The 14,688-nt window shown below is 32.5% G+C and overlaps 1 protein-coding gene across 3 annotated transcripts; it reads right to left on the reverse strand.

The window, feature by feature from the left end:
- On the reverse strand, nt 1-8,047 carry LOC123224769. 3 transcript variants are annotated; one of them, XM_044648478.1, is made up of 15 exons: nt 7,768-8,047; nt 7,333-7,698; nt 6,960-7,053; nt 6,009-6,195; nt 5,648-5,906; nt 5,053-5,268; nt 4,854-4,940; nt 4,640-4,774; nt 3,926-4,039; nt 3,551-3,798; nt 3,358-3,438; nt 1,940-2,171; nt 1,389-1,487; nt 1,110-1,295; nt 1-465 (listed from the first exon to the last, which is right to left on the reverse strand). In XM_044648478.1, the coding sequence occupies exons 2-15, from the start codon at nt 7,669-7,671 to the stop codon at nt 364-366; spliced, it is 2,379 nt and encodes a 792-aa protein (XP_044504413.1). In that variant the 5' UTR covers nt 7,672-7,698; nt 7,768-8,047; the 3' UTR covers nt 1-363. The 3 variants fall into 3 exon arrangements, with proteins under 3 accessions (XP_044504413.1, XP_044504411.1, XP_044504414.1); XM_044648476.1 differs by having other exon boundaries at nt 7,333-8,047; XM_044648479.1 differs by lacking the exon at nt 7,333-7,698 and having other exon boundaries at nt 7,768-8,045.
- Nucleotides 8,048-14,688: the final 6,641 nt, after the last annotated feature.

Here is a 14,688-nt window from a genome sequence, read left to right on the forward strand (position 1 = left end):
GGAGGTCAATTTTTTTCACTTCTCATTTTAGCAATTGTGGTTTTACTGAAAACAAGAACTAAAAAGATAGACATCTGTATAACTTTCAAAGCAGAAAAGAATAAAAGAAAATATGAGAATCAATTGTCTTCTCTTCCTATATGTTGGAAAAAATTTGGTTGTAAATCGGCTTCATCTGAAAAATGTGACCCCTTGTATGGTAACCAACAGCATAGTGCACTATTATCAGGCTGTCTAGTACTGTTAAGTCTCATACTTTGAAGGAAGTAAAGGATCAGTAATTCTATCAGTTAATTCTCACCTCCTGAATCTTTCAACTATCGGCTATTTCTTTCATTCAATTTTCGGCAACCGTATAGCTCTTCAGTTTGCTTTTATCAAACATTCTTGTGGTAGACCGAAGTCTTTTTTCAAATATAGAAGTTGTAGCCTCCAAGGGTCATTATGTAACTTATAGTGAAGAATCTGTTAAAACACGGATAATAGATCAGGTGACTTGACATACACACACCAATGTCTATCAATCAATGAAATGTCACCAAGTTAGCACATTTGCAAGACGATCCAACCAATGCCTCTAAATGTGAAACATGGAAATAGAGACATAAAGTGACAGAAAAAGAGCAAGATGAAAATTTTTAATTCACTTAATTGTTGTTGGAAGTTATAAGATCATATTGGCCTAATCTTAATATTTAAGTCTTAACAATTTACAAATTGTGCCCTCAACTTATGCTCCATCAAGCAGCAGTTAAGTTGACCTTACAGATCTACCACCTATGAAGTTATTTATTTCCCTCCCAGAATATGCAACTCGTGTGTGTCAAAGATGTTACAGTGCCCAACAAGAAATCTAAAAAATATTCATTACGAATTGTATTTTTCTTTTATATGAATGGTTAAAAGATCAAAATGAACCAATCCAAACTTCTTTGTATTCAAGATTGATTCATAACCATTAGCCAGTCAGGAAGTATACTGGAGCTTGAATATCTTTAAGTCATCCGGTTATAACTTAAAAATAGGAAGAACAAATTTCCCTTTTCAAGAATGCCACTAGATTGTCAATAACTATAATTCGGTTGTATTCGTCATATGAAAGAGAATACCTGTACAAATGTGGTGAAAGCATCATCTTCCCTTAATTTCAAGAATTCAATGGCCCAATCATCCACGCGACCAATAGCAGCTTTTTGTCTCTCAGCTTCAAGCAAAACTGAATCACGATACAAGAACCTCTGCCAGATTTTCTGTACATTTGATAACTTAAATTGTATTTCTGTCCCATTGAACTCCTACAGGATGCAAAGCTACCAGCAGTTAATCCTACCAACATTCAGTTATAAGTTACTGCATGCCAATTTACTAAAATGCATAAAGATAATTACCCGAAGAATATTCATCAAATTTGGAATTTCATCTTCACGTATTCGAACAGCAAAGCTTTCATAGTTGAGTACATTCTCATATGGCAGGAAGATTCCATCCTAAACATGAGAAGATAACAAGGAACTAACATGAATGCAATTAATTTTGGAAAAACATAATAAGAGCTAGCCACGCAGACAACCCCTTTGTCAATCCTAAGATCTCAAAACTAATAATGGAAACCCAAGTTGTTTCAGTATCCTAAGCCATATGTAGAAATATATATTTTTGGACTTCAAAATAATGGTTTTTAATATAGTATGAAAACCTTAAGATCTCATGTTAATAGCTCTTCAAATATTCCACAAATCATCATATAACAAAGGCCTAATCTCATAACAGCCTAAAGTTCAAAGCCACTGTAAGAAAGATTTCTTGACTAGTTGGAAGCTGCTTCTTAAAGCCAGAGGTTGTCCAGAAGCTTACAGATTACCAAGATTTAACCAAGCAATATGCTCAATGTTCACAGAATTATTGCACTGAAAAGAGAGAAGATGCAAAATCTCACTACCTGAATGACCACAGGAATGCACCCTTGCAAAACACTATCTTCCATACGACCACTCCAACCATCTCCAGGCAATACCCCACAAAAAACTGAACTAGCTAGATCCCTGTGATAATTGTCAGATCGAAGTGGTGTAACGATTACATCTTCTGCATGTTGTCTCCCAAGCTTTCCTTCCTTGTTAGGGCTTGACCCAAACTCTTCTGCCAATTTCTGTCTAATACCCATGCTATAACTGTAGATGCAACATGTAAATAATTATATATCCTTGCAGTCATAATAAATGTGCATCATTAACAAGAAGGAAATTGAAAATTCCAGTAGATAACTCAAGATCTTCTCAAGGACCTACTGATTTAGGTAAATGTCAAATGCATTCCCTAACTGGAGAAGTCATTTTTGAAGGAGAAACTATGCGGTTTTGGGATCCTCGTGCTCCCTGGTTGTAACCTCTAAGGGGTTCCAACAGTTTAGACTTGAGTAAGTTGAAAAAAGACACACAACCTTCAAAACAATGACATTCTGCAGAATACATATGACTCATGCTCCTTTAGGTCCTTTAAATTCTGTAGGCAGTGTAGCTACCAAGATCAATGCAGTTAATTATGTTTCCCCAAGAAGTTGGTTAGCTACTTCTCATTTTGTTCTAGGATTCTTTTTATTATATTTCCAAAAGGCCCTCAGGAGTTTTTGTTACCACATAGAAATTGAAAACGAAGAAAATAACAAAATACTTTATTCAATTCATCAATATTTTTAAAATCAGACCCGATGCCATCCTAGTAGAGAGGTTTGGTTCAATCAATAGTCAGATCGGTTAACTATTTAAAAATAATATTCACAATAATATTGTATGATTTACCATTAAATATACAATAAAACTATATGTATCTACTTTGCGAACATAAATATGTACACATTTATATATATATATATATATAAAATCATATGATTAAGTAATTTTGAATTAAAGATAAAACAATACCTAATCATGTGATGACACATGTAAGTGTATACATATTTATATACCCAAAATGGGTATATATAGTATTGCTCTTAAATATATAATCTAACTAATTTTATTATTAAAATAAACTTAGTTTGATGGTATACATGTTTTAAATGATATATGAGGTTTTAAGTTCAAGTCTTAATAATGAATTTTTGAAAAAAAAAATTGATTTTTATGTTGACCGAGTCAAACCCAATCATTTACCCAGTCCAAATGGACGATTTGAATGGTTCAAATTAGTTCAACTGCAAAAAAACTTTTCAAGCAAACCGAAAATGGTTTGGTTGGCGGATGATGGTTCAACCAATCGGTCCAATCCGTTTTTAAAACCATGCAATTCATTACCCTCAAATTATTTGAAATGACCGACCGATTTCAAGCAATTACAAATAACTTTTAGTATACTTACGTATCTTCTGGCCTCCCATTTGCATAAGCAGGTCCTAAATTTCCATTGAAAAAGAACAGTTTCTTCCGCTTCTCACGAGGACTGAAGATAAAGTTGTTACTTTTAGCTTTTATGTTTGAATTTTCTATGCTCTTCAGAAAGCAAATACGGACATAAAATTGACATACTTAGAAAAAATCAATAAGACATTTACCTTGCCCAATATTCAGACTTTAAGGCAGCGACATCAGGAGATTTCCAAGCAGGAAGCACAAGATCCTTTTCAGGGTCAAAACATGTGTGGTTACCTCTTCTACTGGAAGGAATTTTATCCCAGTTGTCAGCCCAATAGGCTGTTGTTGAGTGATTATGCTTTGAATTTGTATTACCCCAATGAACCAGCATCATACTGTTCCAAATCTCCTTTGGGGCATAGCAAGCACCTTCATCCCATGAAAAAGACTGCCTTCAGATGTAACGGTGAAATCATTAGCATAGTAACTAATAGATGAACAACAAAAGAGAATAAACATTCTCTCTCCTAATTTTTCATCACACTTGCAATAAGTGAATTCTTAATGCATCATACCCAAATATGGTCTCTTCCTGAAGATCGGTTCCAATAAGGATAATGCTCAACAATGTGATCATACGCCCTCTTATAAAATTCCAGAGTGAGAGAGCTCCTCAAGCCACTATGTTCCTGAAATCATTAAGTAATGTATAAGCAAAAAATATAGCCTCATACTAAGGCACCCAACATTCATATGACTATACAACATAGCATTCCCACTATCAGGTTGCATACACCTAAATACTTACATTAGGCCTTGTAACATGTTCCAGGGTATCCTAAATTTATATTGGTTATATCAAAATTATTCCAAATGCCATTGCATTAATATAATGCAAGCTATATACCTATTTTTACACCTAACAATAAGACAAGGAAAGCTGGAGTCTTCTAAGACAAGCTATATAAGTAGTTTGTAGACCTAGGTGCCATAGGGTGGAGGGTGCCAGGTTGGAGAAAAAGATATTTTGTAGAGAATATCTCTACACATGATATTACACTCTCAAAAACATTCTTGAAAGAGGATTGTCTACACTAGAATTATTAAGATGAAATAGATGAGTTCCACTAGACATCAAATATCATTTTCAGTTAATGCATGATTTATGCACACATTATGACACAAAACCACCCACACAAAAAGATTTCACCGTTCATCACCTTTCATTGGTCAATTATGGATAACAAGTAACTATTTGTTTATAAAACACAACTATTACAGATTTTGACCTGCAAACTCAAGTGGGGTGCATCATCTGCACGAGTAATGATACACGAATCAAGAACCGGAACAAAGAAATAGTCAGCTTCTTCACCATTTAGTGTTCGATGTGGACTAGCTAAAATATTTTCATAAAGTGCCATCTGCAAATGAGCAGTATAAAAACCAATGAGCAATTTTGTGTCATAAGTTGACAAATGGCAATCTCAATTCAAGGAGTACCTGGGCACCATACAGCTGTTCTGTCCATATTGTTGCATTATGTCTATCATAGATTCTGTTTACACACTCTAACTTAAAATGCCTCCCCTACAATACATAATTAATCAATAAACATAATAAATTTGCCTTTGAAATGCAAAATATATTTCATTACGTCTTAGAGGAAGATTAATAACAAAATTACTGTGCACATTCTAACCTCAAGGAGTAGGCTGTTGAACTCTGGGGGCAAATCATAAACATAAATAAGGGGTCTTTTCTTCTTCACTGCAGCATTAAGATTGACAAGATTTGTTGTGAGATTTGCACTGCTAGGAATATCAATCTGAGCTGGCAGAAGCCATTGAGGCCATTCTTTTATAGATGATGTAACAGATGGAATACTGCAATCTGTTCCATACCAGCCATTGTCACACTGAAGATAAAAACAAAAATTGAGTTAATTTGATCTTGTTTCTGACCATTATTCCTTGCAAAGTTAACATGTAACCTTTAAAGTCCACTGTCTTCTAAGACTTTTCATGCAGTGGTAGGTTAAGGTTAATCACCTTTTTTTCATCCTGATATCAGCTATGCATTCTTACATGATAAGAACAGGATGGGAGGCATTAAGGAAAGTGTGTGTCTATGATTTTTTGTATTATTCATGACATTAATAAACACTTTATGTGCCTTTGTGCTCATTATCTACTTTTGCCAATAAATAGAAGGTGGTTGACAATTTGTTTTCATTCCAACTGACATGGGATGCCACAGTTTATAAACATATAAAGAAAAAGAATAAAAGAGTTAACCTCACAAAATCCACCACGGCAATGTCCATGCCCAGAACATTGATTAACACAAGTGCATAGCACAGGGACTTCACAGAACCTCCCCCAGAGACCATCATATTTGCAGTCACATTCTTCTTTAAACAGTACATTCATTGCATGTGCTTCCTTTGGGTCCACATTACACCAACCCGGCTTGCTAATATTTGTCGTGTAAATGTTTTCCAGGTCAGCTTTTGTCCAGTCAGTCAACTTGGGAGCACCAGGCTCAGAAGGCACGCTGAAAGATGCTTAAAACACTTTTTAACACACAATGTTTTGGGATGAAGAAATCAATAAAAATCTAGAAGTAGAATAAGAGAGGAATCTGCATGGTACTTACTTCACTTGAAAGCCACATGCCTCTGCAACAGGACGATTCGGATATTTTGTTCCTTCTCCACAGAAGCACATTGCTCTAGTTGTGTCACAATACGTTGGGCAAATTGAAACAACCCATCTCCCATACGGTTGCTCTGGTGTTTTAGGGTGATTGCAATCAAATTGTAGTCTCTCAGAGCATCCTTCTCCTGCTCCATCAGCAGACATCATTTAACTGGTAACTATAACTAGAAGAGCATATATTGTGAATAATCTATTTTCTTTGGCTAGCGCATATATATTTATTCTCTATATTCATATGAAGACTCTAATTAGTTTCAGTGAAATTGGAAGTCAAATTCAAACTGAAACTTAAGCATCTTCTCAAATCTATATTGACCAAAAATTTGTCAATAAGTTCTATCATTTTTCTATTTGGCATTCTCACTGCATTTTGACTCCCATCACATAGACAAAATACATAGTGGATTCTATATCCTCAAAAATTACATAGGTTTTTACTTGGTCACTAAAATGTAGAAAATTGAGATAGAAGAACTATTTAAGCATGATATAAGAACGACACACTTACTTACCAAAAATCGAAAGAATGACACACTTGAAAAAAAAAACATAAATCATTTGGGTCTGACTTCAAAGTGCAGGATATTTTGAGGTCACACTAAATCAACTGGAGAACAAATTTTTAGTCCACCAATACCATTGTACTGTATTGTAAACTTTTTCTTTTGGGGGTAAGTTACTGTATTGTAAACTTGTTTCTTCATGATACAAATGAATTCAATCATGATAGCCTTATCATGTAAAAAAGATGATGAGATGGACATGAAACCCAATTCCAGTTGCTCCTTTCTACTTGAATCTATTCATTGAAAATCTACTACCCATCTATAAATGAAATCCCCATCCATGCAATATACATATATAAAAAATAAACAAGTAACGTACTAACCAGTAAATCCATGGAAACATCGACATAGTCCCAATTCATGATTACAAATACCTTGACCACTACAATCATTTTTGCAGTTCTTGCCACCTATCATCTGCAAAACGAGTGATTAATAAGAAACGGCATTTGTTACGAAAGTAATGCAGCCTCAACCTATCAATTTTACTAGCAGAATAAGAGATATAACAAAAAGGAAATTACTCGTCCGAAAGGCAAGGGACAAATCTGTACTAGAAAGATTATCACCAAAATACACATAGTAGTAGTTAACTTAACCTCGACGGAACTGCAACTGAACTAAGCCACACTATTACTAAAGGAATACAAATTAAACCAATGAATAAAAGACCAAACAAGTCCATATTGTGAGAACCTCAACGATCTTAGCTTCCTTCGTGATCGCGTCACATCCAGAAAGCCAGCGTCCAATCTTAGCACTCCATGGTGCATTACGATAAACCACCGCATTGTGCAAGTCAGCCGGAAACTCGTGCTCCAAATCAACCGGCGGTGGTGTGGAAACCAGGCCGGTCTCTCTTTGAAAGGAGCCATTAACCGGACCACAAGAATTCTGAACTTGACGTGCAGAAAAGTAATCCAACGAAGGCACCAAAGGAAACAAGAATAAATGAACCACTGAAACCAGTGCTAAAATTGAAGCAACTGCCGCTACTAAAGACCACGAACATTTCAATTTCTGAATTGAAAGCATTATACTTCGTCCTTGAAGTCTCAATCTCTGCAAACAAAAATCAAATAACAGGAAAACGGAGGTGAAGGAATAAGTCAACAGAAAACGTTGACTAACCTCTCCCTAGATCTGAGATTGAATAATCTGAAACTAAAGCGCCTTCGAGGTCAACTTCAAACAGAAGGAATTTGCAGGAGGAGAGAGAAGTTTGTCAGGTAATTAATTATGAAAATAACAGTTCAAGCCTCCTTACACATTAAATTAATTTGTTAAATAACTGTCTAATATTATGATTGAAGAAGGAGAAGAAAAACAAGTGATTTGTTACAACATAATAAGAGAGAGAACCGCCAAGGCTCTCGCTGTAAAGTTTGAACGTCAGCCATAAAACTGTTAAAATGACTGCAATTGTCCTGTCTACCTGACGATTCGCTGTCGTTATATTGAGGATAGGTTTGTAAATTTGTTAAGTTATCAAGTCTTGGAATCTTTTTTGGTCTTTGCTTCGCAACCAACCACCGTGCACGGTGCATTTTTCTTCAATTTTTTTATATATTTAAATAATAATTGAAATTATTTTATAAAAAAATAATTATTATAATTTACCGTCGTATCATAATCTTACAAAATTTAAGTATACCCCTACCCCTACCCCTACCCCTACCCCTAGCTAATATAATTTAATTAATATATTATTTAACGACTCAAAATTACATCTTCAAAGTGGCATTTATTTATGGACCGCAAAAAAAGTATAAAATTTATTTATATGATATATTTAACATGTTTGGTATTTATTATAAAATGTAAAATAATAATAATAACAATTATTATTATTATTATTATTATTATTATTATTATTATTATGTTAAACACCCAAATCAGTGCAATAAGAAAATTCTGTTGGCGCTCATTTGAGTGATTTCTGTTAGAAACGATAATAATAATAAATCATTTATTTTGTTTGTCAATTTTACTTTGATTTTAGATTCACTAAGTCAAACAAAATTATTAAATTTGAGCAAATGCAATGCTCTAGCCTTTGTTTATTTTGTAAGAACAAAAAGAAATACAATTAAATTATGTTCCTCTGTCTGGCCTCACATTTACCACAATACTATAATAGAAAAACTCTTTTGGAAATTAGCTGGCAACCATAAATGGAGCCCAAGTTGAGTCGGCTTTATTTTCACCTTCAATATTAAAATAATAAAATTAAACATATAAATAAGAAAAATTAAATAAAATACTAACCTTATCTTAAATTAAGCAAAAATGTCCTATTTTTCATTTTTCAAACAAAAATACCTCATTTTTAAAACCTCAAGCAAAACTATCTAAAAAATTTTTAAAATATCAAACTACCTTTCATCACTTCTATATAAACTCTCACTCTCATACTTTTCTCACATAATTCAAACTCTCACTTTTACTTTCATTTTTACTCAATATTTGATATTATAGATTTGTTTCGAAAGAAAAAAATTTATATTTTTTAATTCAAATCAAAAAAATAAATTCGTGAGAACAAGGTATTTATATGAATCTTAACTAAAAAATTAATTTTATTTATTAAATCAAGTTCATATATTATATAAATGGGGTATTTAAATATTTGATAATGTATTAGGGGTTAAAAAAATTAAAAAAAAATATGAGGGTATTTTGATATTAAACAATATATGAATGTTTTAAGTGAAATGTTAAAAAAATATAAGGGCATTTTGATACAAGACAACATATGAGGGTGTTAAAGAAATATTAGATAAATATATAGGGTTAAATAAAATATTAGAAAAATATTGAGGACATTCTGATAGTTTATATATGAGGGTTTTAAATGAAATGGTAAAAAAATATACAAATATTTTGATACAAGACAACATATAAGGGTGTTAAATAAAACGTTAGACAAATAAAGGGTTAAATAATGTTAGAAAAATATGGAGTATTTTGATATTAAACAATGTGTGAAGGTTTTAAATGAAATATTAAGACAATATAGGGGCTTTTTGATAAAATATAGGGGCATTTCGATATAAAATAATACATGAGAGTGTTAAAAACAAGTTAGATAAATATAAAGGGCATTTTGAAATTAGACAAAATATGAGAATACTAAAAAAATACACATAAAATGAAGGGGTATTTCGATATTATAAAAATATCAAGTTGGTATATGTTATCAAAATATATGGTGCATTTTGATATTGTATAATAAATTAGAAGGTAAAATGAAATATTAGAAAAATATAGAGGATATTTGGATATTAACCAATATATGAAATAAACATTTTAGTTTCAAATAATGTATAGGGATGTTTAATAAAATATTGGAAAATTAGAGGTGGCATATGATATTCGACCATATATGAGGGGTTTAAATAAATTATAGAAAAATATAGTAGCTATTTTGATATTGGCAAATGTTTATTGTCGTTTTTTAATGATAAATATATAATTTTTCATCAAACTTTCCAATATAGAATTGATAATTGAAATGGGTAATTATAGTATTGTTCATTTTCAAGGAGAATTGATCAAATGTGATTGGAACACAGTGAAATATATTAGAGATGTTAAAAAATTGATTAAAATTCTATCAAGAACAACACGTGAGGGATTTATCTAATTTTTGAATGAAAAATATGGTATCGATCCGATCCAAAACTATATTTAACTATGCATAAAACCAAAAGGTATCAAGCTCAACGCCCCTATAAAAATCGAAAATGATGAAGATGTGGAGGGCCTTATTGACAAGTCATAATACTTCCAGGAATATATTTCAGTATTTGTTACATGTATCATAATCCAAGGACAAGAAGAAGAATAAATAGGTGACAACAATGATAGTGAAATGAAAAAGGAATTCAATGAAGCAGACTTGATTGATTTCCACAATGATACATTCAATATTATTGCAGAATGAGTTCATGGAGATAAAGAGAGGGTTCTAAATTGGGGTGACTTTGATGGGAATGAAATGATTGATGTTTCTCTTGATGAGCCAAACTTTGGGGATATGTCAATTTTTAACTATGACATAAATAATCTTCAGCTTGAAGATTCTATTATGGGTGGCATAATTATTTTGGACCATTTTTTAATAATGTCCCCACTGATTCATTTAAGTGGGCACTTGATTTTCCTCTACAACATTTAACATAATCAAGTGATATAGAATCGATACGAAAAGGGAATACTATAAAACTTGGTGACATTTTTAATAATAAAAAATATTTGAAAGATGTTGTAAATAAATTTGCCTTAGAGAAAAGATTTCAGTACAAAGTGCTGAAGTCAGAAACAATGAGATGGAAGATTAAGTGTTATAATGAGAAATGCGAATGGTTTCTAACAAGAAGAAGAGCAAACCCAATCAAGTATTCTGAATCCATAAAATGAATCTCATATACACATGTTCAGTAGATCAAATAAAGTCATATCACTGACAAGCTAGGGCTCGAGCTTTAGGTCAATTAATAAAGTCAAAGTTTGTGTTAACTTATAACATTTATCAGTCAAAATAGATCATTATCAATATTGCCAACAAGTATAAAATTGATAAATCCTATTCACAGGCTTAGCAAGCAAGACATTCGGTATTACATTCATTGAGGGGCTTACTGAAAGAGTCATTTATGCTCTTAGCCGATTATTGTTATAATTTAGAACATACTAATTCGGAAACTATAACACATATTGAAACAGACGATGGGCATCGCTTTCAATAATTTTTTCATGGCATTGGATTGTTTTATCTGTGCATTTAAACAATGTCTTCGACTAGTTATTTGCATTGACTTTACTTTTCTTAAAAGTCGATATTTATGACATTTATTTTTTGCAGTGGCCCTAGATGGTAATAACCAAATCTACCCACTATCTTTCGATGTTGGTAAAAAGGAAGATCATCAAACGTGGTGTTGGTTTTTGACAAAATTTAAAGATTGTATCAATGAAGTATCAGAGTTAGCAATAATCTCATATCGACATCACATTATATACTCTTCAATGATTAAAGTCTTTCCAAATTTATACTATAGAAGTTGTTGTTATCACCTTTTTTATAACATTCGATCAAAATACAAACACAACTCAAAGATAACGTGTTTACACATTTGTAAACATTTTATACATTTGAAAATTGGCCAAAGGACTATTTCCCACCCAAGGCATGCTGTTTTTCTAAGTTTTCCCCCATTAATTTTAAAAATCTCATTTACCTACCCGTGGGCTGTTAAAATTAACAGTTTCAAGGGTAAAATCATCATTTTGTCTATATTATTAAAAATAAGCTTAAATTTGATTTTATTTTCCCCCCTATATCTTAAAAACTAACAATTTCCCTAACCCAACTTTTCAAAAATAGCATTTTCCCTCCTAGGGTTTTCAATTTTTCAAATTCAATTTTTTGACACCATTTCTTCCTCTCCAACGACCTCTAGGCGATGCCTCTTTCTCTCTGACGTAGCCTCCTTCTGGTCGCTCTCTTAGGCATGGTTGTCGATGAAGACTCTTCATCGATAAGGACTTTTCATCAATGACCACGCCCAAGAGAGCCGTTAGAAGGATGTCATATCGAAGAGAAAGAGGCATCGCTTAGAGGTCGTTGAAAAGGAAGAAACGATGTTAGAATTTGAATTTGAAAATTGGAAAGCCTAAAGAAAAAAATACTGTTATTTAAAACTTGGGTTGGGAAAAATTGTTAGTTTTTAAGGCTTATGGGGGAAAATAATAGAACTAATGGACTCAGTTAATTTTAATAGCCCATAGGTGGGTAAATGAGATTTTCAAAATTAACGGGGAGAAACCTTGGAAATATGCATACTTTGGGTGGGAAATAGTCCTTTGGCCTTGAAAATTTTATAAATTTTGATAACAAAGTGCTCATATTATTTATAAACTCACTGGTAGTATGTTTATACTAGAAAACAGTGAAGGCATATACAGAGGCATATTTTAAGGTTATGATAAGATCTATTAATAAAGTGCATTTTAAAGCAAGCATTTAGCTACGTGAGATGGGGTTTCACCGATGGAGCAAGACATATTTTTCAAGGTACAGGTATGACATAATGGCAACTAACATTATAGAGTTATTTAATGTCCTCGTCAAACATGCACAAGGTTTGCCTCTCATGATGTTGGCTCAGTTCATTCGAGGTACATTGTAGCGATTGTTTTACGAGAAAAGAACCCATGTAAGTATGTATGACATTAATCCTATTTATCTAATTGACCACAAATTTTTATACTTATGCTTGTTTATTAACATATGTTTCGATGCTTTTTAAAATTGTAGATGAATGCTCCTACCATGTTACACCATGGACAAAGGAGAAGTTTGTCCACCATGTGTAGAAGGTTGTACACTGGGAGGTTCATCCAATTACAAATGTTCGGTATCAAGTTCTCAGTAGTGGTGCTTATATGGGCATTATGGACTTTCATGAAATGGCTTGTACGTGCAAGAAGTTTCAGTTTTCATGTATTTATGTCATTGTTGCAAGACATATGAAGCTCACTAATATGTATGCATGGGTTCATCATTTCTTTACCATCAAATAATATCATGCAATGTATGCAAAACTTGTCAATCCATTCAAGAACCAATTAGAATGGTTACTTGTCATCAAAAAAAGAGTTATCCTATCACCCTTTCTCAATCGTCATTGATTATGTCACCTTTTAAACAAAAATTGACGTCCTTCATAGGGTGAGTTATTATTATAACACCCACAAGTAAACTCAAGACATTTCAGTTTTTTTTCTAGTTTTAAATTCAATTATTTTTTGAAATTCAGTAATACACACCCGTGCATGAAGAAATACACAACCGTATATGGCCAATAGAAAGTCAAACTTTTAGATCTGATCATGATCATGGCAAAATAGGAAGTTGCCTTAGCTATGCACCTAGATACACGACTATGTATAACCTATACACGCATGAATATCATGTCTAAAAATTAAAATAAAAACATGATGACCCTAATTTTCTCCTATTTTATCTTGCATAGTCATAGAAAGCAAATAGTGTAAGAGAGAAAATAGGTATTTCCATATCTTGTGGAGTCGCCAACAATCACTGGAATCATTGTAGTCATGTAAGAGAGACACTTTTGTCGGAATCCAAAAAAATGGAGCGGTTTTTGTTACTTGATCATGAAATCTTTGAAGTTTCTTCAATATTCACATGATATGGGTTTGTGTAGACATGAATGAGATGATTGTATGATGTCCTAGATTCTGTTTCTTATTATGATAAGCCATATGCATGTTTAGCCTCTTTAATGTATGAATACTAGGTGTTTTGATTTGATATCTGAATAATGTCATTGATTTGATATGTGTATTGGTTATAAAGAATTATTTTCAATAAATAAACAACTTAAAGGACTTAAAGACTCTTTGTATTGACCTAAATATGTGTTTGAATGTTTTGATATATGATTGGAACAATATATAAACCTAGTGTGCGATCCCACAAATTACGACATACGGCTATGTGTGATCCCACAAATGCATCACCTTTTTGAATGTTCGATAATTATGATCATGTAATGAAGTTTTCAAATAGTTTAGTTATGCATATCTCTTTTGTTATATTCTTATCAGAGGTATGTATTAGGAAATGGGTGTTATAGTTATACTAAAGGTTTGTAGTTGTTGTAACCAACAAAGGCATATCTGAACAAACTACAAAATCCTAGCACCAGTTCCAAGCTCTATGCCATTGAGTTCATTTAGAATATATAAAGGAAAAAGATCTTCATAACATGATAGCGAGCAGTTCACATTCAGAGAAGGTCGAATCCTCAATATGATGATTAGCAATATCAAGGCTAATAAGATGTTAAGTAAATGGTGTATGACATATTTGGTACACATGATTCAGAAATCAACAGAGATGGCTTTAAGCATAAAAGATACTCTAATGGTGTAAGAATTTTTAGATGTATTCCCTGATAATCTTCTAGGTTTAGCATCAAAGAAAGAGGTAAAGTTTAGTAATGAGTTGGCCCCAAGAAT

Source organism: Mangifera indica, chromosome 9 (assembly GCF_011075055.1).
Source record: "Mangifera indica cultivar Alphonso chromosome 9, CATAS_Mindica_2.1, whole genome shotgun sequence".
Taxonomy (NCBI): Eukaryota; Viridiplantae; Streptophyta; class Magnoliopsida; order Sapindales; family Anacardiaceae; genus Mangifera; species Mangifera indica.